Source organism: Calypte anna, chromosome 12 (genome assembly GCF_003957555.1).
Source record: "Calypte anna isolate BGI_N300 chromosome 12, bCalAnn1_v1.p, whole genome shotgun sequence".
Classification (NCBI taxonomy): Eukaryota; Metazoa; Chordata; class Aves; order Apodiformes; family Trochilidae; genus Calypte; species Calypte anna.
The window spans coordinates 8839976-8867927 of NC_044258.1; the positions used below are offsets into that span (position 1 = coordinate 8839976).

At 37.9% G+C, this 27952-nt stretch overlaps 1 protein-coding gene across 3 annotated transcripts; it reads right to left on the reverse strand.

The window, feature by feature from the left end:
* Nucleotides 1–27717, reverse strand: TASOR (transcription activation suppressor). Of its 3 annotated transcripts, XR_003988074.1 has the most exons (24): nucleotides 27210–27702; nucleotides 20162–20307; nucleotides 19804–19896; nucleotides 19168–19240; nucleotides 17708–17799; nucleotides 17207–17365; nucleotides 16453–16580; nucleotides 15755–15786; nucleotides 14979–15084; nucleotides 14450–14553; nucleotides 14235–14338; nucleotides 13915–13987; nucleotides 13715–13789; nucleotides 11479–12195; nucleotides 9316–9758; nucleotides 8052–8196; nucleotides 4703–5646; nucleotides 3864–3986; nucleotides 3122–3281; nucleotides 2371–2479; nucleotides 2036–2214; nucleotides 1792–1950; nucleotides 1228–1430; nucleotides 1087–1152 (listed from the first exon to the last, which is right to left on the reverse strand). XR_003988074.1 is itself a non-coding variant. In XM_030458540.1 (23 exons), exons 1-23 carry the CDS (start codon nucleotides 27565–27567, stop codon nucleotides 590–592), a joined length of 5085 nt encoding a protein of 1694 aa, XP_030314400.1. In that variant the 5' UTR covers nucleotides 27568–27717; the 3' UTR covers nucleotides 1–589. The 3 variants fall into 3 exon arrangements, 2 of the variants coding, with proteins under 2 accessions (XP_030314400.1, XP_030314401.1); XM_030458540.1 differs by lacking the exon at nucleotides 1228–1430 and having other exon boundaries at nucleotides 1–1152; nucleotides 27210–27717; XM_030458541.1 differs by lacking the exon at nucleotides 1087–1152 and having other exon boundaries at nucleotides 1175–1430.
* Nucleotides 27718–27952: the final 235 nt, after the last annotated feature.

The window sequence follows — 27952 nt, forward strand, 5'->3', positions numbered from 1 at the left end:
TTTTAGGAAGTAAGTCCCTTGTGCATTGAGTTTATTTTATTTTCTTAATGGAACTGCACCATCGGTTACTCTAATTGAGGTATTCAGCCAAAATCCAGTATATAGTCATTAAAATAACGACACTGTCTTAGAGCCACGTAAAAACATTTGTACAAAAGTTGTGTCAAATGTCAAATAAATACATACATTTTGATATTTATGTAAAGTAAAGTGATTTTGGATACTCTTCAACAGTTTAAAAAAAAAACAAACCACGAACCCTTGTAATTTCACAGATTGGAGGCAAACATTCAGTTTTACATAAAAACAGACTTCAAACTGAAGCCCAGGTACAGGTCAAATACAAATGTAGAAACTTAAAAGTGCCAACAAGCAAGATAATTCAAGTACAGTAAATGTTAAAAAATATATATATTTATTTAAATTTTCAGATGCTTCAACAGGTACAGGCCCTCAGGATTTAAATAAGACAAGAAAACATTTGAGATAAAGAACAAGAAACATTTTCGTCCAGAATAAAATAGAAACTGTTAATCCACCATTTTAGAAACAAAAGTCCACAGCAACTTATAAAAAGAGACTTAAAAGTTTATTTATGTTTTGAATATGGCCTGGAAGAATCACAATTTATATCCCAACCACCAGGTGATGATGACTTTTCTGTATCTGTGCTCTGACTGTAAGCAGATACAAAATAATTGCCCCCTTCTTGGTTTTGAGTTGCAGAAGAAACTGAGTATGTTGTTCCCAGAAAAGTCTGATGAGTGAGTACATTAAAGTGACTGAACTGATGGGACATGTTTAATTGTCTGCTATAAACTTGGAAGTTATTGAAAGGTGCTTGTTGAACTGAATTGTGTTTTTCTCCTTCAGCAGAGCATGTTGTAGAAACTGAAGTAACTGGTTGTATCTCTTCTAAGTCAGTTTTAGAAGTCTTTTCCATCAAGCCAATTTGTGCTTCAGGAGGTAACTCTTTAACTAATAAGCAGCTTTCTTGTGCATCTACTCCACGTGAGCCCTTGGCCTCTGTCTGCAAAGCTTCCAAATGACTATCATACCTAGAGGCATCATTGCAGATTTCTATTTGTGCTGTTTCATCCCCTGAATCCAGAGACATGTCCTCCTCATCCTTCTCATCGTTTTCTACAAGAACTACATTAAAAAAAGAGAGAAAGTCCTATTCTATTGAAATACAAACTTTTATTAGAAAATCTATACACTACTCACAGAATGTTATGCTTCAGGTCTGTAAGTCCAATATCATTTTAAGTCTTGGTCTTCTGCCACTCTTGTTCACACTCAAAACACACTTAACCCTCTGTGTGAGTGTCCAGTTACTCCGATGCTAAAAGCTTCTGCGCATTGTGTTCATGTTTAGTGCTGGGAAATCCCAGCTCCCAGCTCCAAAGGGTTTAATGTCAAAACAGCATCTAAAGTTACACAGTAGGTGAGTATTTGATCAAACAATTAAAGGAGTACATTTGCTGACATCTCAGTCCTTTTGTTTCTAAAAGCTATCATTAAGTCTGTCTTTCTCCTGGAAATAGTTACACTGCTCTGGCCCGTGTCTGACCAACACCACCTTAGCCTACAGTTCTGCATCTGCATCCTTGGTGCTCCATCCCAGCTGTTTTTCCCCATCATTTAAAACAGAAAAAGAGTAGCCTGAGAGTTGGGTTTTCCTTGCCTTCTTGTAGTGTTCATTTGCAAGAGTAAGGACACAATTACAAGGACCTCCACCCCACACATCTAATTAGCTACAGAAATTAGCTGAAGTGTACTTAACGTTACCTGATTGTCCTTTGTGCTCATCAGAGGGAGGGAGGCTGTTTTCTTCTGTAACTGAGTTGTGATACCCAACGAGACTCTTAAAATTTTGCATGAAGTCATCAACAGTAGCAACAACTATTCCATTATCAATGTAATTTGCAAGTGTTTTCAGATTCTTTTCTAAATACATAAAAGGAGATTTTGTAGTAATAGTGACCACCTGTTACCAAAAGTGGGAGAGACGTATTCATAAATTTTATTTTACCTGTTACAAAGACAACGTGTCTCTGCTGGATGTTTTGAGCCTGGAGCCTGATGAGACAGTCTAATTCTGGAGCATTTCGAGTCTGAGAATCACAATCATGGTAAGACAGAATCTCAGCCAAGTGCTTCTTTTGATAGCTGTTCAGAAGGGTCAGCAGGCCCAGGGCATTAGGATTTATTCTATAATTGTAAAAAAAATGCACTATTAGAATGTTACTTGATAGGGTCAAAAGAGCAACAATTTTAAGTTTTACTTAACTGGGTTTTGGAAATTATAATAAATAAATAATAAATCTGAAACATTTCAACAACTGCTAACTGGAACACACTACTTACCTTCCCAGCTCTTTAAGTTTTTTCAGTATTTTGCAGTGGACCTTCCACTGCCATTTTCCATCCGGGGTATTGAGATCTTCCAGAAACTTTAGGAACTGTTTTAGTTTATCTGTTTTGGAGATAATGAAGAGAGGATAAGTTTTGAGGGATGCAAACTGATGAAACTGTTTCAATGTATGAATATGTAATGAATGAAAATTCCATTTCCTTTGAAGCAGTGACACAACTATCAACATTAATAAGTACTTGAAGTTTTCTTCCTAACAGATCAGACAACACCAACATTCCAAAAAGTGAGCTCTTGTCAGTCAGATGCTCACCAGTGGTATCTGCTTACATAAAAGCTGAATTCAGTCATATGTCATCTGCTTAACTAAAATATCAGTTAAAAAACCTGGTAACTTACTGCTGAGTTGCAAATAAAGAAGTGAAAGAATATACTTTTTCAGGATATTTTTTTCCTAGCATATTTGTGGATCACGTATTGAGTCATATCCATGTACATAACTACACAATCTAACAAACTGAAGAAGACAAGGTCAGCTCTCCAGGTCCACATATTCCCCAGAAACAGAGTCTCCAAAAAGGCTGTTGAGGTAAGTAAGAAGCTGAACTAAAAAGTTCATTGAAAAAACCTCACAAAAACAAGAAGATTCAGTTCTTCATGGCAATGAGTATGGCATCTCTCACGTGCTAAAATCCCAGACTTTTTTTGGTCTGTTTTAAAGCTTCAGAAAAGCACAACACTTACCTGCAGTGATGGTTTCTGGATTAAGGACAGATTCATCTGACACAACAAAACCACCCGACACAAACAGTTCATTGTAAGTGTGATTTTTCACATCATCCAAACTATCAACGCCGGCAAAGCTGACACAAGAAAGCCTCTTCAAAGTTACTAAGCCAGGTATCTGTTTAAAAGTATTAAAAATCAGAGAGGTCTATCACAGATCATACAACAAAAAAGCAACTACAGAACTTTTCTCCTTACTAATACCAAATGTCATACTTAAAAACACATTTTAGAAGAATTACTTCTATTTTTTCTAGTATTACTTCTATCTTGCCTGAGGAGAGGCTCTCCCAGAAACATTACAGGACTAAGACAATGGAACTTGAACACTTAAAATAATGTCAGTTTCTGTCCAGCACAGGTTCATAAACCACAGCTGTTGGGAACAACATCATCTGGCAGCTGCCTTCACCTGCCATGAGAGCATCACAGAATGAGCAACAGAACTATCCAACTGAAGCCTCTATCCAACTTTACAAATCACTGAGAATAAACATGCATGAGCATGTATCTGGAGGTGAGAGAAGTTATGGGTGCATGATGCAACAAAATTAGGTATTTACCACAATAATTTTGTTTCTTCAAACAGCAGCTAAACACAGGACATGGTTTAAATGCTATGTTGCTGTGAGAAAGTAACGTTACTCCAAATGAGCTTTTCTCACTGTGTTTTAACTGTACATTGACGTAGGTGAAATACCTTGTGGATGCGGTTGGCGATGTCTTCATTTTGAATAATTATCAGAAGTTTATCTAAAGCAGCTCTTCTTAGAAGGAACTGTTCTGGATGGCACTCTGTATTACCTAACTTCGTAAGATATTCCTGACACCACAGAAAGAGAAGATGGTGAGGAAAGTATGAATAGGTAGTTTGGCCAAAACAATCCCCACACCATGACCACATCAACTTAGTTTACCACTCCAACGAATCTCCCAGGGAAGTCTCCTTGTCCTCCCAACCCATGACTTGGGAGGCTCTCAGCACAGACCCAGGCTGTTCCAGCAACTCACTTGTTCTCACAGAATCACACATAAATGGCAACTGTCATTCCATCAGAACTGAAGGGAGTTTCCAGGCTAAGCCAGAAGTTGTTCTGCTTTCCCTGTCAACTTGCATCTTACAAATGCAAATACAGAAGAACAGTGATCTCATAAAATTACCTGTACTACTAAGTGGAAGGGAAAAAGAAAACCTGAACCACACGTCAGCTTTTTATACATTCTTCCTCAAATAGTATGCTTCCATGTTTGCCTTTGTTACTTCTTCTCCATAAGGCCACCTCTGACATTACCTTCAGAAGGAACCAAACAACAGCCTGTCCTGCTTCCCAACTAAGTAAAAGACTTGGGTAAAAGTTAATATAAGATAGACTACCTCAGAACCTCCAACAAAGAATGGGACAGGACAGCCTCCTCTCTCAAATGTTTTTATAAGCAAATTTTAGACTACTTTATGTTTGCAAGTCCAGCTTTATACATTTTGGTTTGAAAGGCACTCTATTCTAACACTAATGAAAGGACGAAATGGAACATACATACCTTGATTTCTTTGCCAAGAATGCTCTCCTCCTCTTCATGGATATAAAATTTCACAGTGTTTTTCTGTACATCTTTAATAATTTTGACCAAACTGTTAAACACTTCAGGTTTCAACTGGCTTATAAAATCAGAAAGGGCTGGTTGGGTTGAAATGTTTAAGTTCTCCAGGGATTTCTGTGTCTTTTCAGGTGGTTCCATCAGATCACCAATGCAGGAGGTCTGATCAGATGTCAACGTGTTCTCTGTTTTAGCATTCCCACGATCTAATTCCTCCTTCACTAAGGATGAACTTGACAGTTGTTGCTCATTAGGATCTGGATCTTCCACCACGTTATTACACAGTGGCTCTAATAACAATGCTGTGTCAGCATCTCTGCAAGCAGGTAACGTGTCAGGTGCAGGATTCAGTGCAGTGTTACCAACCACTTCTGCAGATTCAGGACTACCATAAATTGGTGGAGTATTCTTAATGCATGAGGAGGACACAATAACACTATTCAACTTTTCACTCAGTGTTTCTATATATTCTTGGACAGAAACCTCTGACGCCTGTAAACATATGTATTCAGAAAGTCTCATTATCCTCTCTCGGGCAGAAAACACTGGTGTGGACATACCACTAACATAAGCAATATTCTTTTGCTGCAAAATTTCCTGAATCTTTCTTGCAAAGAGATTATATTCTTCTATTAGTGTAGTCTCTATTATGGCACTAATGGAATGCTTAGTTGCAAAAGGGTGATCTGCTAGCCCACACTCATCTTCAAGTTTCTCCACTTGTCTTGTATAAAGTCCATCTTCTGCTGTCCCCTTTTGGGTGTCTGAAAATGGAGAGTATGGAAACTGATCATCAGAACTTCTCTGTCTACTTATTACCCGGGGGTCATTAGGAAGGGCATCCTTTGGTGGTAAATACACCAGCGGTTCTTCTGGTGATTTCAGACCTATACAGGGAGAGTTCATCATCATCATCTCATGTTTACAAGCCATACACAACTGATACACTAAAGCCTACAAAACAGTTTTTCAACAGTATTAGCTTGTGCCTCCCCCACAAATCAACTTAAAGACTCAAGTGTTGCTGTCTGCTGAGGCACAGAGAACTGAACAGCTCCTAAGATGGTAGAACAATATAGTGAATTATAGAGTAACCCCCCCCCTCAAATCAGAAATCAAGCAGGGTGACAAATTATTCAAATACCTACACTAGGTTATAATCCTCAGACTCAAAAGTTTTATTTGGCTTAAAAAGGTAGGACGTAAGTCTTATGGTATGCTTTACCCTTATGCTGCATGGAGTGCTGAAAGCCTCTCCTAATCCAAACCTAAGATAATTTCCACAGCAATCAGTTTCTTCACCATCCACAGACAAAACTATGGTTTTGTTTGGTTTTAATCCAAATTTAAACATTTGTTTCAATTCATGGTGTATATAAGCAGTTATTTCAGATGCATACAACTACATACAGGTACTTCATAAGATATGTATGATTAAGAACTGATTAGGTAATTCTTTCAAGCTATTATTTAAAGTTTTTGAGTAAGAAAAACTTTGGTTAGGAAAAAGCTAAACCCTTTCTTTTTGCCAAAGTTTTAATTGAAAACATTAATCAGAATGTAAAGGGAAACATACTGCTGGATATGAAATGCAGAGTATTTTCTAACGTGAAAACCAGGATTTTTTTTTTAAAAAGGATGATTTAAACTAAAGTTACCCTTATTTAAATAGGATTCTCTGAAGCTGACATCTTTCATAGACCTACACCTTTGGGTAGCGAGTCTTAATAAAAAGCAAATGCACTAGCAAGGAGCAAAACCCCATTTAAAAACTTAAAACACGTCCAACTGTTAAAATGTGATTTATGATTTCAATCATGCTCTTTTGGTGGTAATATCTTGGAAGTGGATATGTCAAAAAAAATCAGAGAACTTCCTGAAAACAATCATAAAAAGAACACCTGCTTAAGAGCTCCTGAAACAGTGAAGAATTTGTCTCTTAAACTGCAAGGATATTCTTCACTTGAGAGATCCTGATACTGTGACTCCAGAAAGAGGATTCCTGGATAAATTTTGAAATTGGAAACTCAAACACCCCCTGTCAAAGACAGCCTAGAACACTATATCGTCATAGCCAAGATAAATGTAAACAAAAGTCATCACTTTTAAGGAGGAATAAACAAGAATTATTGTTGCACTTACTGTCTAAAGCCAAGAGTCTCCATTTCAAACCAAAACTGAATTCAGATGGGCTTGTTAAAAAACATGTGCCCAAGTATCCCTTGGTATCAAAAGTAAAACCTATTTTTTTCTAGTAAGACATGAGTGGCTGTGCAATGTATCAGCCAACTGATGAACTCTTGCATGAACTTGCACATCCATCATCTATGATGCACTGCAGTTTTCAGATGCTTCATTTACTTGGCTAGTTACCTCAGCAACTATATCCTCACCTATATGCAGTGGCCATTTCCTCCAGGCACTAAAGAATGTCCTATCCAAATAGCTACAGTCTCCATACTCCCTGGAGAATACTGAAACAGATTTTACATGTTCTTCCCTTAAAGGGAGTGCAGAAAACAACCAGAAGAGATGCTGAACATCCAAAAAGAGCTGCTGAACTTACACAACTGGATGGATATCAGAAGTGTCCAAGAGACAGATTCCAGCATTGCTGGAACACAACCAGAAATTTCACTGAGAGAATGCAGTTAACAAATTCCATCTGGATTTAGCCGTAAGACAAACTGATTTGTAGCTTTGAATTTAGAGCTCTTGATGGCTATTCCTACAGCTGTTCCACATCCTGCAAATCTATGCCTTTATGCTTCTCTTGAAACTTGACACTGTTGACTCATAAAGAAGTAGAACAAGAAGCTGCTTCTTTAAGATTTAAATGTGTAGGTACATACAAAGACTCTGAAGCACTTCCAGTGGATGAGATTGATTCAATAAGTACACTGCTTTCTAGAAGGTGAACACATTTTTTACCACTTTCCTGGATTACTAGTTGCAATTATCCACCTGTCCAATCTTTCAGCAAAACCTAGCAAGTCCAAACACTGACTTCAAAAGAGTTACCTCACCAGATAAATGCTCAATCAAGCCAACTTTTACATTATGTCAGTGTGTACACAAAGCAATATTCTTCACCAGTATGTTTTCATGCAGCAGGTTCTGTATTTAAATCCCAGAAACAACTGCACAAGTTATATATATATATATACACACACGCATATATATGTTTGTGTACCAACATGTGACTCAAGAATGGGATCTATGAAAGATATAAACTTCAAGAACATGCTCCCATTCATTATTTGTAGCAACACAGGACTTAAACCCATCTTACCTGTAATTGGAATAAGTTTCCAATGCAGTCCAGCTTCCCCAGTATTATTTGAGGTGGAATGTTGCCTGCGATGAGCATGCTCTACAGGAGTACTGGGACAGAGACTGTAGTCTTCAAAACTACTCACACTTCCAGTGCTTGCTTCCTAGACACCAATAAAAATTCTCAACTTCAAACTTTTTGTTGTGGCAGCCATTAAGCATTTACATTCTGTACAAAACTGCCAGTGAGAACGCAGCGAGGTACTGTCACCTAGATAAGGTCCCTTACTCACACACTGGAACAGTCAGCTGAGACGAACTGTTGCCATTAAAACAACAGGCTGAAAAAAAGTCTTGAAATTATACAGCCTACAAATGATACATTTATAATTGGTTTGCATTTGGGAGGAGAGAAGAGATAAGAATTAAAAGTGTATAAGCTTTGAAAAGAGACTGTCTCAACTTGTACCTGGAAGAGGCCTCATCAAAAATGGCTCATTTCTGTGTCAGAGATGAAATTTAATAATCATGACAAGTTGTCATACCCAAACAACCTATCAGGTCTATAAAAACTCAACAGCACAAAATGATTAATGGTCTGCCCTGCAGCCAGTGCTGTGAGAGTCATACGGGACAGCAACTATTGCCTTACAATCTAGTTTCAGGAAGAGTAACAGATAAGGCAAAAATTATGGTGGGGAACTCTCAAATCATTCCTTGCTGTGTTTCAGATTCAGCAAACCCCAATACCCTAGGCCAGACCAAGAACCACAACCAGAGGAGGTATGCAAGCTCTTGAAGCTAATGCTATATTTACTCTGTGCAACAACTTCAGATTGCTAGAAAAACCCACCACCATCAGCAAGGTGAGAGACAGATAGAGGATCTTTCTTCTACCAGAGACAGGAGGAAACTGAAAGGCTTTCAGTGGTCTCAGTGCTCACTTGAAAACACCCTCATATTCAGCACTCAGCAACAGAATGACAGAAGTCTGCCATAGCAGCTGCATATGATACTTGCTTCAAAACCAGTGAGAAACACTGACCATGGTTGGTTTCCATCTTTCAGGTGTTCTTAATTATAATTGTGTTACAAAAAGGAGTAGACACGAAGAAAAGAGGAACACACATCTTAGAGTTAATGACATTTCCATATATGCTCCTACCATACAAAAGCTTTGCAAAAGTTAGTGCATATTAAAAACCCAGAATGCTTTTTTCAGTCTCACTTATGAAAACAGCACATGCATTAGCAGCATCTACCTACATGGCAGTTTCACTTACTTTTAAATGGAGTGTGTGGTCAAGTCCTGCTTCGTTAGCTGAAAGCCGTGGATCAACACCAGCAGGATAGGGTAAGCATCCTGCATCTGTTTCCAGGATCACCGGGCTCTGCGGGTCCTTGAAGTTCACACTTTCAGTCTGAGCAGTATTGTGAAACTCATTACTGTCCTGTGCTGGAATGGATTCGTATTCATACTCATATTCTTGTCTCATATTCTCTTCAACCTCATCAGTGCTTAATCCTAAAGCTTGATGTACAGATCGTGCCAACGATGAGTCCAAGTGTCCTGCACTAGCCAGTGTTTCAAAAAGCAGTTTGAGGAGGCCATGTGTGTCAGTAACAGCAGGGTCAGATACATCTTGCTGCCTGAAGTCACTATTGGGTCCACCAAGACCAGTATTAACTGAGAAAACAGAGTGTGACGAATCCGAGGTTCTGACTCCTTAGTGTAGGGGGAGGGAAGGGAAAAATAATCAATTACTAAGTTTTAAAATAAAATCAAAGTAATACACACACACAAACACCTTCCACATACCTACTCTCACTATTTAGCATCAATTCATACAATACACATAGTTTATTTTCTTAACAAACAATTATAAACAGGGAGATGCAAATTTGTAAAGCTTATCATCTACCCCTGATAAATGTGTTTTTTTCACACTATTTTATGCCTTAATAGAAGTCCCATACTGTGATTTATGCATTTGATGGATACCCTGTCTCTCTATCCCTTGTTGAGACAAAAAGGTTAGTTTGAGCAAAATACATACTTCTCTCCATCCTGTTGTTCCAGAAACTTGTATCTTAATGCTTAACTCATAAAGTGTAATTCTAAAACTTTACCATGCCTACTTTCACTAGAACTAGTTTTGAAACAGGGTTATTAGTCTTCTACTCATTCCCTTAGATAAATAAATAAATACCATAGGGATTTTTTTCTTCTTGGGAAGAGATGGGCCAAGGAATTATTTTAAATATCTGATGAACTCCTTTATCAGATATAGAAACATGGAGTTAAGTGTTGTTTGACTAATAAAAATCTAGACATGTTTATATACTTAAGCTCACAATATTTTAGGCAAGATTTTTTTGGAAAACAAATTACTTTCAGACTTATATAAAAACATGGAATTCACACCATAGATAGATGTTGCTGTTTTAGTATCCTTGAAAGAATTAAACCAAAATTTAGTTTTAACAAATATTGTTCGGATTACAGCCAGGCAGAAGTGCATTTTTACATTATTTTACATTAATAATCAATGTAAAAGGACCCTAAAGGTTCACAGCAGGAATCTCAGGATCTTGCATGTAGTTAACCCTCCATCTCCATCTATACATGTCAGTAATTTTTGTCCCTCTCAAAAGCTAAACTTATGCCTAAAATCAGCCACTTCATCTCCCAATGTATTTCATGTACACATGAGAATGAGTGATGCTCAATGTAAATTCCCTCTCTTCTTTGTGCTATCCTTACCCCCATTTTCCTCCTCTTGAAGGAGCACTATATCACTGCCTTCAGAAAAAGGTCAGAGGTTTAGAAATCAAAGGGTTTTTTTTTTTGGCAGATCTGAAGTATAAGGTACTATCTCTGATAATTATCTAGGGTTTGGATGTAGATAATTTCATGTACAGAACAATTCAGTCTCTATACTATTAGTTTCCTTTGTCCCACCAAACACATTACTGGCTACTGCAAACTTAACTATGCTCATGCTATTAAGTTTAATTTTCCCCTTCAGTCTAAATTTATTAGGTATTATATAGGGTATTGGAGACAGAGAACTACAGCAGTGCATAAAGTCAAACTCTGCAAAAGACATTATGATATTAAGTCTGCTTAGTACTCTGTAGTGTCATGTCTTTGGACAACAGCTCCACAGCAAAGCAGACTCTTGGGAAGTTTTCCTGCTTTCTCTAGAGGCAGAACAAAAGCAGCTGCCATGACAAATCCTGTATCTTGTCTCCTAGGAAGAGGCAACCTACAAAAAAATGAACTTCATCTCTACTGACAGATCTCAGACTGATGTTTAAATGAACCACCATGAACTAGATTACCCCCAGCATGCAAAGATACCCCATCTCTAAAGCTTAAATGTTAAGTATACTTTACACTGCAATGTTTACAGAGGAAATGTAAAATGTAAAACCTTTCTTACCTTCATAATGACAGATATTGTCCAAAGATTCACTTGTTCTTAAGTATTTCCGCAAATTCTCAGACTGTTTTTCCAGCTTCCTTTTCAGACCGCTTTTATTTCTAGGGTCTTCAAAATCAGAATCTCCAACTACATTTTTTTTCCTACATTGGATTAAGTTAATAAGTTCTTTGAGTCTATCTGTATCATAATCTCCAGAATGATGCAGTTTTCGCTTGCCAACAGTGCCTTCACATTTTGCATTAATTCTTTTTCCACTTTTTGCATTGGTAAAATCAGAGTCTTCTTCTGGGGCTTCATAATCTGAGATGGGACTGAACTGTTGAAGTTTCCGATTTCCCTCCATCAGTTCCTTAGCTCTAGAAACAGGTAGTTGATATGCCTCACAACCAAAAATATAGTTTTGCAAGGAGCTGTCAATATGAGATTTATTTTTTGGAGCAGGGTAAAGAAATGTTTTGTCATCCAACCGTGATTCATACCGATACAAAACAAATTCTCTATATTTTCCAGAGCCACTACAGCATCTTTTCAAATACTCATTTATATACTTTTCCACAATAACATTGAAATCTGCAGTAGTGTCTTTACGAGACTGGATTAAAGCAAAATGTAGCGACTGAATAAACTTTGTGAATTCTGGAATGATTTCCCGATTTTCGTGCAACACCATGGGAGTTGAATTTTTCTGTGTTCCAAATAGAACACTTTTTTGTGCTGCCATAGGAGAAAAGGGAATTCACAATTAAAATCAAACCATAAAGCTGTAAATAAATGACGACTACTTAGCAATATTCTGTATTATACATATTTGGTGAAACACAGTTTGGAATGGCTAAGGAAAAATAACCCAAAAGCCAGGAAAGGAATTTTTTTGTTCAGTAACCAGCTTTAAAGCCCACTTAGTAGTCACCTTACTCATAGTCATGATGAAGGGTTCATTCTCATAATGTTGTGGTAATCTGTATTCTAGGTACACAAAGTATTTCCAATTTAAATCACTCTCCTGACCCTTCTAGAAGGCAGCCACTCCAAAGGCTCACGCATTACTCCTTTCAATGCAAACCCAACACATTCATTGAGCTACTTCAAAACTCACTGGACCCTTGGAAAATTATTCATCTTAGTAACTCAGAAGAAACCCAGTTTTGTTCATTCTTTGCAAAGCAATACAATTCACTAAACTGAAGAGATGAAGCAGGAATGTGCACCAAGAGCAGGATCCACCTCTCCTAGAAAGCTGTTAGAGCCTTTCACCACATCGCTGAAACAGCAGCTCAAGGAAGCCCTAAGATATATCCTTCTTTTATTAATTTATTCACATTCTTTTCCTCCCCCCAAATTATAGACTGAAACTTTTCTCCAATCAACCATTCAAGCACCTCTGAAGACTCAACTCAGTAAATAACCTTGTGTTTGATAGAAATTAGAGCTCACAAGTCTTTGAAATCTCACAGAAGCAAGACCAGGGTACTTTTAACAACTGGCATGCATACACATTAAATGTCATCTCTTACCCAACCTAAAACTGAATTTTCACAATTGTTACTTAAATAAGAAAAACCTAAGTGGTGTATTAAAATAAGAAATATCAAGATAAGAACCTAGGAAGGTGAAGTGAAGTGAAGTGAAATGTAAAAGTGAAATGCCTAGAAAGGGCTATGTTTTGACAGAATCACTCTTAACTCACAGGAGTTGCATTCTGCTGCTAGTACTAATTGCATATTTCAGCAATAAACTTAAAAGTCTCATTCATCCCAAAGCATTAAACGTTCTACTAAAGCCAAGTCCTTTCAGTCATCTTTTAATACCTGGGTGTATCAGTCTTTTCTCATTTACTCAGTTTTTGGTGCATATCCCAGTGCAAACAAACAAAAAAATATTACAGGTACATTAAAGACTTTCAGATGTTTTGCCCTTAATGTTTTGATGGTTACAGAAAACCCTTAAAACCTCTGCTACTGCTATACTCCTGGAATACTGACGCTCAGCTCTACTAGTATATAGAATCAGGAAACTGGAACAAAATTCTACTTTTTAAACCACAAACAAATTAATCTAAAACATGTCAGCAATTACTTCTGTGAGTAAATACCTTTTTGAACACTTTTAGCATAACCAATGCAAACTGTTAGTCCTATTTAACACTGACATGCTGTAACACTATAAAGTTTTCAACAGCATAAAAGCTACATTTAAATAGGCATGAACAGAACACAACAGTGAACAAGCTTACCTGAGCTCATTACACCTCTAGATTCAGGAAACAGAAACAATGCATTAAGCAGGCGTGGCCTTCCAGCTTGGTGGTCTAGAAAACAAGAAAGTAACATGATTTGAGAAAGAGAAGACCACTATGACCCCAACCCCTTTAACAAACAAAAATACCCTCCAAAACCAACTCAAAACAAAACAAAACAAACAGAATATGCATACCATAAGGGGACATCATTTGCGAGGGAGAAAGAAGAAAAAGAAATCCTCTGTCCAGAAGTGGTTTCACAAGAACCTATTTTCAAGAAAGAAGTATGCAATTTCAAACAACAACATTTGCTCACACTGGGTATCCCTAATGTCTGTAAGCTAAATTCCATCATGGGTACAGAAGTAAAACATGTAAGCTAAGGAATGTAAGCATAATTAAAAACATGTAAGCTAAGGAATTCCAGTGTGATCACAGATCTTGTAGTACAACTCAATAACCAGTTAGTAAAATTATTTTTCAAAATAGGAATAATTGACAATGTTGTACTTACAAGTTTTTCTTTCTCTAATTTATGAAGTAAACCCTCTAAGTGGCTACCAGAACGGGTCTTCTCCACAACTTCATAAAGGCTACAGTACATGCCATTCTTCAACACTGACACGATACAAGGGCAGAAACAGAAGGTAAGAAAACCAGAAACGAAACTGTAATTCAGAAAACTTTTTCAAAATCTGAATTTATAAATATTAAGCTAGAAATATTTACCTTCTTTTGCTCCTACATAAGTTTCTTTATAGAACAACGCTGGTGCAAACTTTTTCTTCAGTTGGTCAATGCTCACAACTTTTTCAATCTCAAGTTTCTCAGGACTGGAGAAAAAGGGTGTGAGCAGGGACAGAGAAAAAGAAATAAAGAACTCTATTTCCCCCCCACCCAGTAGTCCTACCCTCACTGACCAGATGAGAACTATCAAATACCTGCCCTTAAGAATCAGTTTCTTGGCCTATTTAATGAGCTAGTGGTGTTTACTGCTGCAGAGGAGTGTGTGTCACATCAAAGGGAAAAAAAAAAAACCACACACAAAAAAAGCCATGCTGACAAAGTTGTGAACATGAACTAAAAGCAGCTCTGGCCACTCAAGACTTAAGAAGAGTCTAGTCTGACACATTTAAAGCATCTAGTCAAAGTGTGTTTTAGGTTCTCATCTCAATATATCCAAAAATCACCAGCCTCTACTAGAAAGAATTTTAACACAGAAGTATTTAAAACTTACTCTTTAAATGGCAATACTCACAGCTTGCATGGAAGGAAAGGGCGTGCTGCTGATTTCAAAGAAACATGGCACAGAAGTTTGCCTTTATTCCAAAGCTGTCCCCTCCACAATGTACAGCTGGATTGATCTAAATTAAAAAAAGACTAAGTGAAACCACTTGCTAGGCAGGACTGAAAGGAAACAGCAGCGAAGAGGCTGCTGAATCTTCAAAAGCAGTTTAGGGAACATTTCATATTAATACCAACCCAGACAACAGTATGCTAAAGAGTAAGCTAATAAACAGGGTGTTTACAGGCTATCTTCTTTAGACTTACTCCCAGCAGGGTAAAGGAGGTTGGTATGTTATCTGTACTTGTCTATACAAGCATGCCCTTTATGCCAGCATCTATAAAATATTATCCTCGTTCCCCTGCCTTAAAGGTCAATCACTTTTATACATATTAATATTTTGCTTGAATGAGATTCAAAAGAAAAACAGTAGAGGATATTATTTGAAATGCCAATGAACAGCAGATTCATGAACAGAAGGTAAGCTCTTACTACACTACAAGTAGAAAATGAAGGGGAAAAATTATTTTCTTCTCAGTTCTGGTTTGTTCTGCTAAAAGAAGATACACATTAAGGTGTCTGTTTGACCATCCAGTGATAGTACTTGCAATAAGCATGACAAAACTCAGTTATGCAGTTGCGTAACTAATAATTCAAATTAAAACCAAATAAAACTACACAGAGAAAAAAACCTCAAAAAACCTTTCATGTGTCTATCATAAAAAGTAATAAATTTCAAATCATCTTACCTGTGCTTCTGTCTGTGTTGTAGCTGTTTACTCTAACAAAAAAAAAGACAGAATGACGAGGTTGAGATGGAAAAGTTCTGGCCAGTAAATTTTACATGAAGGATACTTTAGTAGTCCAACAGAATAGCATTACTAACAATTCACTCTAACCTCGAGTTATCACTGCTGCAGCATCTTGTGCTATTTTAGATATCTTGTCAACTGTTTTTGGAACTACACAGTACAAGTCCCTACCTCTGGATTTATTCCAATTAGCATAGGCATCATACTGTATCCCTAATGAATGACCCGTTGAAATAATCTCTTCCCAAGCAATCACACCAGTAAAAACTTCAGTAGCACAGTATAGAGAACACTATTTTACAGAATATTATACAGAACACCAAGCAAGACAATGCTGTCAGTGTTTTTTGTATCTGTGAATTTCCTCAGTTAAGCAAAGAAACCACTTTATGCATGGGTTTCCTCTTGGCATGAATCAGTGAAAAGAGCAGCAGAACTGCTTCCTAGAGGAGCCCATGCTCCATAAAATCTCTTTTGTCACCTTTTGCTTTGAATTAGAAGTATTTATTATACTAAGTCCCTGTGATATGTCCATCGATTTCACCACGGTTCATCTACACCCACTCAAAGCTACTGCCAAGAGCTACAAACTCTTAATGCTGGAGGAAGTCTTTCTGAAACAAGTCCCAGCTTACCTTGATGGAGGGAAGAATTTTGGTGCATGTGCCATTTCATCTTTGTAAGTAAATGAAACCACAGCATAAGGACAAACATGTCTTGGTCGTCGCCTTATCTCATCAAAGCCATATTCATAAAAATAGTACTAAAAAAAGAAGTGAATACAATGTTTTGTATTAATAATCAGAAGTCTGGTAAACTCCATTTTGCAAATACATCAGCAATCCATGACTTTTTTCTCTTAAAGATGTGCCCTGTTTCACAGGAATAGCTTACAAAATATGCCTCATGTTTAATTATTTAAATAAACAGTAAAGAGTTTGTTTGTTTGAAACTGATTATGCACAACATTGACTGGTATTATGTTAATATATTATATTATAATTATGTTAATATAATAATGTTAATATAATAAATCATGCTTAGGCTCCTTTTTACCAGCAGTTTAATTCTTAAAAAGTTCATACTTTAAATAAGGAAGGTTTAAAATTACATTCTTATAAGTACTATATGATACAATCAATTAGGTAATTTTTTCACCTTCACTCCTTTATCAAATACTGAGAGGATGGACACTACTTCAGGAGCTAATAAAAAATGAGAAAGTAATTTTGCAACATTTTTTAAAATTATCTAGGCCACTGCTAAACATACATCAGCCTGCAGCTTTACAGGACAGACTCAGTATTCGTTGGACCTGCAGTGAGTTATCTCCATCATTTCTTAAGTTCTTATATAAGAACTTAGAAGTTCACACATCTGTGAGTTTACCTGAGTAAGCTCATAGGCTCGATAAGCCAGCAAGGAGGTTACTTTATGTGCATTCTTTGAAACGTGACACTCATGCTTTGGTGTTGGGTCTAACACACTCTTCACTGCTGAATCCATTGATTTCTTACCGATGTGGTCATTTATGCTTTTCATTTTTCCCTGTAATAAAGCAGAAGAATTCTAAGGATAAGATTTTTTCTGAAAACTCACAAAATGCTTCAAGAATCAAAAGCAAGACTGGGGAAATAAAAGCTGGCTACTAAAAAAGCCATTTATAAAAGTACACTATTTTCAAAGAAAAACCGATATATTTGCCTTTTATAAAAATTTACCATGCTTTTTTTCAGCTCAGGGTAAACATCAGTTTTTAAACCTGGCAAAGTTCTAATTTCTCTATAAGCAAACAAATGTGTAAATGGATGTTCAGTAAACTGGGTTAAAGCCACCTTTATTTTATCAGTAATCAATATAATCCTGTGAGAATAAGTAACATCAATTTACCTTTATTACTTTAAACACAATCACATCTCCAGTTGCTCCAGCTTCTAGAGGATTAGGCTGCAATAAATCAGCATACTTGGAGATATATACACCTGAGAGGAGTATAAAGAAAAACCTCACATGATACTGAATGTTAAAATGTTATTAGAAGTTTAAGAAATATTGCATGGGGTTAAAGTTCAATGTATTTTGAACAATAAGGACACAACAATCTTTTTGGAATATTATCAGAGAAATGCACATGGTTGTGTCCATCCACAATTTGCAACTTTGAGACAGCAGAATATTTACTTGCACCAATTGCAGTATGAGAACCCACAGCACAGTATGAACACAAGTTCACTTTGAAAGAAGCACGCCCACATTACTGAAAACACTGTGACCAAGAGGACAAGCCCTTTCCAAAGACTGTACAGATAATGCTTTCAGGTGTTTGGGTTTTTTAATTAAACAGCTGAGGTTCTTCTGTATGACATCCTGCTGCATGGTGTGGAAATAAGCAATGAAGGTACAATTGAGAAATAACACCAGAAAGTAACTGGCACCTTCAGTCATCTTTCATCTTACACTTGTTGACAAATACAGATTTTTTTGGAATTGTGAACTGACACTCAAATGGAAAGTTAAAATAGTTTCTTGTTTTCAACACTTCAGCCTTTATTTCATATCTTGTAAGGCCTCAAAAACATACTGTCATTTGTTGGTCTTGCTGACTATCTCAGATCAAATAACTGTAATTGAACTCAGGTGCTCATAAAAGCAACTGGTTTGCTTAGGTTCCTCTCATTCCAAGTGTGTATTTAACTGCTTAGACAAGTTGCTCCACAACCTTTACCCACTGTAAGAGTAAGTGAATAAACAAAACACTCATACCTTTGCTCTCCCTTCCCTTGCATATATTTGGCTTTCAACATTCATATCATCACCTCTGTATTGTTACTTTTGCAGAGAAGGACAGAATTATTTCTTAATTTTCTATTTTAAAAGCTTTGAAAAAGGAACTTTCCATCTTTCACTTTCAGTTCTCTTAACGTCTCATGACTCTTCCAAGTCTCCAATTTATCTTCTTGGCTTTGTAGATTCAAGAACTTTAGTTTTCTCTAAATCAATACTAAGCTGAGCCACCACTTCCCTTAAGTATATGTATGCATGTACAAACACAGCTATGCACATGGGCATTAGTTCCTTGGCCTCTGAATTCTACTGGGAAGACGTAATATATTGGTTTGACTTGAGCCAAAATGAGAATCAGGTCTTTCCTTTGGGAAAAGAATTTAAATTAACAAGCCAAAAGAACAGTTATGAAATAAGGCTCTGATGTCAATCTGTGTTGCTAAAATTACCTGGCTATGATACTCCTGCAGTGACAGAAAAAGGACTGAAAGTTTACACAACTGCATCACATTATCTGCCAACTCAACAGTGAATAATACCAGCACATATAATCAAAGGATATTTACCCATAGAAGGGCTGCCGAGAATTGTTATTTTGGAGTGGCCCACGTGCAGCCCCTTTTCACATATGCTTTGGATCTGAAAAGACATTTTTTTAACCAACTCTATCAGGAAAGCCAGAATATGAACAGAACAAACAGTCAGAAACAACAATTAGTTAATTTTGATTAAGCTTAAAAACAAAATAACAAAAACAACCCTTCAAAAAAATGTTCGAAACAAAACCACCCAGAGGTAAGACTTGACTGAGCTGCTATATGAACTGTTAAACTATGCAAGTTAAATGCTCACAATGAAGAAGCTACCCAGACTCATCCAAATCTTAAAAAAAAAAAAATCTTCAATTAAAAAAAAAAAAAAAACCCCAAGCAACACTAAAGTTTCACACAGCATCCAGAAAATCTATCCTTTTATTTCTAAAAAGGAACCTAAAACACAGAATATAAGCACATGTAAATGGAGCACCTTAAAGAGAGACTAAAAGATGTCAAAGGTGACAGTTACATAACTTTCCCATCCTCCTACACTACCCAAGGCTGAATCTTAAGATAAATAAGTGTGTTCATAAAAACATTCAGTTTAAAAACCCAAAACCTCTGAATTGAAAAAGTAGTATTTTGTATGCAGTTTTGTTTTCTCACCTGAGGTCGATCAGCCATCAGAAATGCATAGGTTTCAGAAAGCTCTTTTTCTAGGCGACCGTCAGATTTCAGCTCTCTGCGTTTTTCTGTGAACTGTTATTACAGAAAGTTCTTAATAGACCTGGACAGAGTAGTGCTGCCACACTAAAGTGTCAAGATCTTAAGTCCCCATCTATGTTAGTAAATCCAAGAGTAAAAAGTAATCACAAGTTAACTGGAATGAGACTATGCTAAAATTATATTTCACAAGCATTATACCTAGAGGGAATTCCATACTGCTCCTAGTCTCAGAAAAAAACCCCATTACATTTCATTTGACTTCTACTTTATTCATAGCATGAGCCATCAATATACTTACTTCCTTTTCCAACAGTTCACTATGAACTAAGCTGGCTCTCCTGTAATTAAAATTGGACTTTGAACTGGGCTCCAAGTAAGAGGAATGCAGAATCTTCACAACATCCTCAAATTCTCTAGAGCCCACAGCTACTGGCTGAAAGAGTGCTATAAAAGAGAAGAAATAAAGCAGTATGTCACAACACACATTCAACTGTTCAATTACAGTTTATGCAAAAATACAAGTGGCTCATTATTCAATTTAGAATACAAAACACCCAAAATACTCGAAAAACATGGAATTTAGGCTACAACATTTAAATTAATGTTGCCTAGTATTACAGCATCTTTTTAAAAAATCAGGTTTGTGTTTAATATTACTTTTGACCAGCTAGTTCTCTTAAGTTAGTAAGGGAGGTACATCAGCTCTGAATTTACTCTTCTAAAAATGCCTGATATGTCTTGAAAACACTGTAATTAAACCTCTAGAATGTCAATTAAATTAATTAGTTCTTTTAATTAAGAATCAGGAACAAATTGTTTTAATAAAAACCTCAACAAAAGTTTCATGGCTAAGCCTCTCTTCAGAACTGCTATGGGGTTTCCTATTTGTTTCCTTATGGTAATTAGGTTAAAGATGAATAAATTAAACAGTCTTCAGGAGTCTACTAAGCTCCTATTATTAAAAACCACACTGCCTCTGTTCCTGCTTTATCTTATTCCTTATGATAACTGGTTTGAAAGGAAAGGTCTTCATCTGTTCTTGTACAAGTTCACCTCCTGGTCAAACCTTTGCCTGACTTAGCAAACACTGCAGTGTTGTTCTCCCCAAGCTGCTCTATGCCCACTGAGGACAACCTGATCAGAGGAGCAACCCCAAAGTGGGCCAGAAGAGAACCTAAGTGCAGATTTTGAGGTCTCGGTCTTGGAAAGTACTCCTGGGGTAAATGAACTAGTTCAAGCATGGGAAGTATTCTCCTCCCTGGAGCAACTTCCAAAATACTCATAAAAAGTACAGTATTTTTGTAGTATTTGCAGACTTCAAACAGAAACTATTCCCAAATTTCTGAGACTCCTTTTGCTTTTTGTAGGAAGGACTCTTTTCCTCTATCAAAATAAACCCCCAAACCACCATGGACTAAAATCACTGGAAGTTAGAATAGTTAGGAATGCACTACAGCAGCACTAGCCTCATATAAAAGACAATCTACCATTATTCAAACAGCAAATTTAATTACGTCTTCAGAGTTTATCTCCAACTCCATTAACTAATGCAACAGTAGATCTTGTAATCTTGTCCTCATTTGCAGGAAATATTTACAGCATTAGCCCTCAAGTGAAACAAATGTTCTAAATGACAAGATTTATCTTTGGTTTGTGTTATCTAATACAAGCTGCAGTTACACACTATGATGCAATACCACATCTGCAAACTGAAGTAAAGCCATTCCAACACCAGCAACAGTAAGTGATTTTTTTAAGAGTGGAAGTAATAAAAGTGATTAAGAAACCATTCTTATGTAACATCCTTTTTTGTAACAATATCTTCATTCTTGAAAGACTGAAAGAAATAAGGGAGGAAAGATAATTGGAAGTGAATTCTCAACTCAGTATCACCAAGATCCAATGCAACTGTGTGAAGACAGAAAAGTTCATTAATAAAATATAAAACAAGCCTATACAGATACACAGTCACTGAGAACAGCAGTTCCTGTCCCACCCCATCCCCAAAAACCTCTTAATCTTTCTGACAAGAAGATATTAAAACCTTACTAGTGCATGACTTTCACATATTGCCTGCTCCTCTTCTGCCTAAAAGGACTAAGTAAGGTTACCAATGCCAGCTGCTTGTCCGAATTTCCTGTTTCCTTAAGTAATTGCTGTTCCCTACCTCTTTTCCTTCCTTCTCCCTAGAAATGCATGTTCAGACCCAGCATAATTTTTTCTGAAAAAGGGCAAGTAGAAAACCCATTAGGAGAAGCTAGGAAGAGTCATAGTATCTTGCCTACTTCCCAGATGCAAATGTAGGAAGAAGCATGTTACTGCATCATTAAGATCCTGTTATCATTCAAATATTGTCAATTATGTTCCCATTTGTGTTTAAACATTTTCTGCTTTGTGAAAGCTGTCACAAGCAAGCTGAGACAGAGCTGCCCAGGAACAGCAAGTCCCCCTGTTCTTCAGCTAAGAACCTACATAAACTACTAGACAATTAGCTCTCAACAGATTTATGGAAGAGCTCTGCCTTAAATGAAGGTTGTTGTTACCTGATATAATTTAAGTACTTGGGCACAGAAGCTACTTTGGATTCCCATTTTTCTACGAGAGAACATTAAGGACATGAAATCAAGACTGATTTCACCTAACTGATTGCATCAGTCCAACAATAAGACCTTACATCCAACTTTCAGTAGGAAAATGCTTGAGCAGCCAAAAACTTCACGGTAAAGAAAATCTTACTCCTTTGATGTGTACTGCCCACTCAATACAAAATGAACAAGAACAGCAACTACACCCTATCATCTCGCCTCAATCTACCTCATGAATAAACTGATTTATGCTGTGGATTTATGATTTAGATTCACGATCAGATGTTGACTGTGAAAAAAAAGGGACAAGAATGAAATCTGTTGTATTACAGACACACTACTTACATTCTGAGGAGTACTTATGAAGACCAGATTTTATGCTGTCTGCATGACACTTTTTCACATATACCAGTGACAGACAATTGGCCCTTGAACAAGGGGGCAGGCTGCTAACTGTATTCTGAGTTGCCAAATGACAGACATAGCAAGGAAAATCTAATAAACTGACATCAGGACGGCATTGTAATCATGAAGTGAAAAAAATTAAATCACTTAGCTTTGAATTTCAGATCAATTACCAGATGCAAGTGAAAAAAATGAGGAGTGGATGGCATAAATGCCATGGGGTTTTTTGTTTTTTTTTTTTTAGTACAACTTTTCAAAACACACCAATCAAATGCCTCACGACAGGTTCAAATCCACTTTTGCAGTTTCTTCAGAACTTGAGGCACTGCAGGCTTCAGATTCTTACTAAAACCTGAATTACCTACTGGTGGTAATTGGCAAGGCAATACTTTACAGACTGTCATCTAGGCACTGGTGCCAAAGGGCAGCTCTTTTCCAGAAGGCTGAGATCTGTACCTCACTTAACAGGTCATTCAGAAGCAAGAAAAAAATCTGCATAGTACTAAACTTCTATAGCAGTCACCAAATCAGATGCAAAGGCTAAAATTAAGCTTATTTCCAGTCTTGCACCACATCAAAGACCAGTAGTGTGGGCACATACATTTTTCAGGCTCACTATACAAACCCAGTGATGGATTGAACTTGTGTAAATTAAAACTTGACACATAAGAACTTCCAGCATCCCTGTAACACATACAAGCCAATTACTGTAGTTTTCACTGGCTTGTTCTGCAGAAGCAAAAATCCGTAAGTAAATACTGGGTTTGTTTAGTTTCTACCCAGTGTACTGGAACTACAGCAACTAGTCTAGGGCCAGATGTTAGACTGAATGTTCAGATTCATGTAATTCCTTAGTGGATTTCAGTTTTTCTTTAACAGCTAATACTTCAACCTGAGACTACTAATTTTGAACTTAGTGGGTTTGTGTTGACTTGTTTTTCTTTTGTTTTTAATTCAGGATGTGAAAAACAGGAAGACAGACACATTCTCTTTAAGGAACCCTGAGCCAACTAATTTGCAAGCGAAGGTAAGTAAACAACTATTTTATTATGAAGTAAGTTGGCAGAATGTTAGCTTTCTTGAAAAACAAGTGCTCTTGCTACAAAAATTCCACTGAGAATCACGGTTTTCTTTTAGTCTTCATTTTTTAAGACTAAGACTAAAAATCCACGGTGCCCATAAATCATAATGTTGTTACTGGTGTCATTTTTTTCAGCTTAGAATGTCTTTTGCTCTCAAAAAGCCTAAGCAGTTATCAAGTTCAAGAAATGCTTGATGAAATCCCTGTGTAGAAACAGAAAGCAGAGAACAGCAGATGAGCATCTCTACCAAAGATGTGGAAAATTTTAACTGTGAAGAAGGTGAAATCAAACATCCATTTCTTTTAAGTAGGAAAGGGACAACCCAGACCTCCAAGCAAGACTTTTTTCCTCTGCTCAGCCCGAGAAAAAGCACTTGTTTGTTAACTTGGTACACTATGGAAACAGATGTTCAGCCTTTACCAACAAGCAACCTGCAAGTCACTGGTTGCCTCCTGAGAATGTTTTTCAAAACTGCCTTTTGGTATGAGGAGCACTCAAGAGTTCTGTAGGTCAAAAATGCTCTTCCAGTGCTTTATCTTGAAAACTGGTTTTCCTCATCCTCTTAAACAATGAAGTTTCATGGAGAGCTGAGCAGGATTGATCAAATCAGAAGAGGCCATAACAACTGTCTGCAGGACCAAGACTTACAAAAAATGTAAGAGGTAAACCACTCAAGAGAGAATAGCACCACTGGTAAACTGTATGTACCAATAACAGAAGATTCAAAAGTTTTAAGTAGGAAAACATATCCAGGCATACATAAAAAAAAATAAAATAAAAATCTCACAGCCAACGACTTTTATAGCTTGCTTTCCCAAATTTTCCAAATTCTTCTACTAGGAAAAAAATCCACTGGGTGGGGTGGGGGAAGGGAAAGGAAGGCAAAAGAAAAGACTTTTTGTGACAACTAACCACTCTTAGTTTTTTAAAAAACATGTTTCTTCCAAATGCATTCCTCCACATTAACAAGATTCTTTCTGTTGATGGTATGTCCCTCATAAGTCTCCAAAGAGAGGTCAGATGAATTCCAGAAAGGCTAAATAAGAAGCTAAATACTAAGTTTTCTACAATTTTCCCATTACAGTTTTGTTTTGCAGATTCAATTTTTAAGTGCTTCACATCAAAAATTGTTCTGTTCCCAAAACACACTTCAGTACATAAAAAAAGAAGCACCAAAAAAAACCCACCCCAAATAAGGAAGTCAACCTGTACAGATTATATAATTTGCACACAACAGATTAGTCTTCATAATACAGCAGATTATCTCTTAGGATGATATGTCCAGGAAAATCATGGAACTTTAAAGAGCAAAACAAGGACATCCCATAGAAGGATGGAGGAACCTTCCATGAGTGCTGTTATACGCTGGAATTTAGGATCTAGCCAAGACAGCTCTTTTGAGAAAATGATATTCTGATTATTTTGAAATTTAACAAGATACACTTAACTGGAATTAAGCACACTGTATGTGTATGCCACTACAGTGTCAGACAATCACTGCACAGATCTTTAGTTCCACAGCTTATTTAATTGCATCATTCCTCAAAAACCAGTACTAATTTGGTTGTCCTCAAAGATCATGTTGCCAGATTTTATGATAGCCCACTTTTGCTACCCTTGCCTATGGCATGCTCTTATTACATGGAGTAAGACCAATGATGAGCAACCATAAGCAGCTATTTAACCACAGGCACCATGGAAAAAATGGAGGTGTGGTTCATGGATTTTGTAAACTGGGTTGCCAGTATGATGAAAATGTTCAGAACCATTCTGCAAGCTGAAAGGGAAGGAAAAATGGACAAGTACACTGAAAAGTAAGCCCTTAGGAAGTGATCAAATGACCCTGTCACTGGCAAGAGAAGTTTAGAAGTAGGCTAAGAACGGCTTCCCCTTCTATGCCAAAAGCTGCATAAGCCTGATGTTTGAACTGCATATTCTAAAACTGTCAGAGAGGGTTCTGCATATGCATGTTATGAATTAATGACCCAAAAAGGTATTTTGCAGATTTTCATTCACACTGGAACCAAATAGTAGCGAGGAACTTCAACTGCCTGTGATGAGGTACTGAACATTTCTGAGATATATTTAAAGGCACTCAAATGTAACCACACTTGGGTCTGACATATGGAAGCACAAACCGTCCCATGTTCTATCCAGACATCTTTCAGTCAGATGAAGAGACTGTTTTTTCCTCGAAATCAACCCAGTCCTTTTTACACTGAATCTCTGCCAGACTTGTTTCCCCCCTTCAGGAGGTGGCAATGGGAAAGAATGGGAAGGAAAAATGAGACATTACTGCCAATGGAAAGAGGGAAAGACTGGATAATGAAATAAACCTACCTTCATCTCTTCCTTACAGAAGAAATAATTTTAAGAAGTTAGATGTTAGACTCTTCTCTGAAGAAGCCTACTGAAAAACTAGAAACCTATGCAAACAGGTATTTTTGTGATACATCCTAAGTGACTGACCCCATGCTGCAAAAAGGTCAAGAACTGGTATTAAGTTTCAGGGAAGGAATAAGACATGACTTCAACACCACTCAGCAAAACCAAAGATAAGAAGAAGCCAATGGAGTCTCAGGAAAAGCAAGCACAACCACAGGCTTTCAGAAGAGTTAACTCGAAAACAAAAAAACCCAAACTCCTGTTTGCTTGTGAGAAGAATGCTTCCAAGCAGAGGCACGTGAGCGGGGGATGCTCACTTCCTCCCTGCAAAGGAACTTCCAGTAGATTAAGAACAGTCTTCTTTGTATCATCAGTGAAGGACAGACCTGTTTAGTGTATGCTTCTCTACCCTAAACAGGATTATACCCCTCCCCTGCAGAGAGGTGAGGGTAAAGAGAAAAGCGAATCATCATGTTCGTGTCCCACAGAACCATCTTCTCTGCATGCGACTGTATCTCCAGAAGCAGAGCCACGTCCAAAACTCAAGCCCACCCTGACCACATCCAGCTTTTTCATCCTTTTAAAAGCACCGGTCTGAAATTCTAGCCGAGCTTCGTTTTTTGTTGTGGGTTGTTGTTTTTTTTCCTCCTCCTTGTGACATAATAAAAAAACGAGAAAGAAAAGAGGGCGGATAGGGAGAGGAAAGAATGTAAAAGCCTGACACTAAAAATCTTATCCCCAGCAGCCTTGCTAGTCCGAGCCATGCCACAGCCTCCTCCACACCCGCAGGATTTTGCATGCAGCTGTGTGAGGTGCATAAAGTGCCTGCCTAATGAATCAGATGAAGAAAGGAGTGAGGGAAAGAAGGAAGGGAAAGGGAAGGAACAACCTTTCTTTTCTCTGCTCTTCCTGGGGATCTGAAAGTTCCTCCTAACAGGCAGGTCTTCTGGGGGCTTAGGGAGAGGGGGAGGCCCCCCCAACACGCCGCTGGGCGGCTGCTGCTGCTGTTGTTGATCATTTGCCGGTGGGATGCTGCTCCTGCGCTGGCTGCTGCTGGTGATGCTGAGGTTTGAAGGGACCTTGTCCTCTGCAGCAGCAGCAGCCACCACCAGCGCCTCCCCAGTGCTACAGCCCTCAGAGCGTCCGCCATTTTGTGTGGTGTCCTCAGCGGCTCCTGCTCTATTACTCTCCACCCCGAGGAGGCCCGCGCTGATCTTCTCCGTCCGCTGATGCTGCTCCGGCTCCATCTCGCCACCACCGGGGATCACAGCATCCGCTATTCACTTCTACCGCCGAGAAGCGAGCACGATAGCCCGCACCTTCTCTTCTTCCCCCACCGAACTACCCCTTGCCCAGCGCCATGCACAGCCCGCTGCCGTTACTGCTCCCCCTCCGTCCGCTCGCTTTATGGCAGCCCCTCCGCCCCCTCCCCGATCCCTAACATGGCGGCAGCGCACACAGAAAGGGGGCGGGGCCACAGCATGCCCGTCTGAGCCAATCGCTTCGCGGCATAGGTTATATAAGGAGGAGTGTTGGCAGCTACATGGCGGTCCGGGTTGTGGGCACTGCTACAACGTGTCTGCGGCTTGAGGGGGAGGTCCGGCTGCCGGGACCTGTCCAAAACGGTGGCCT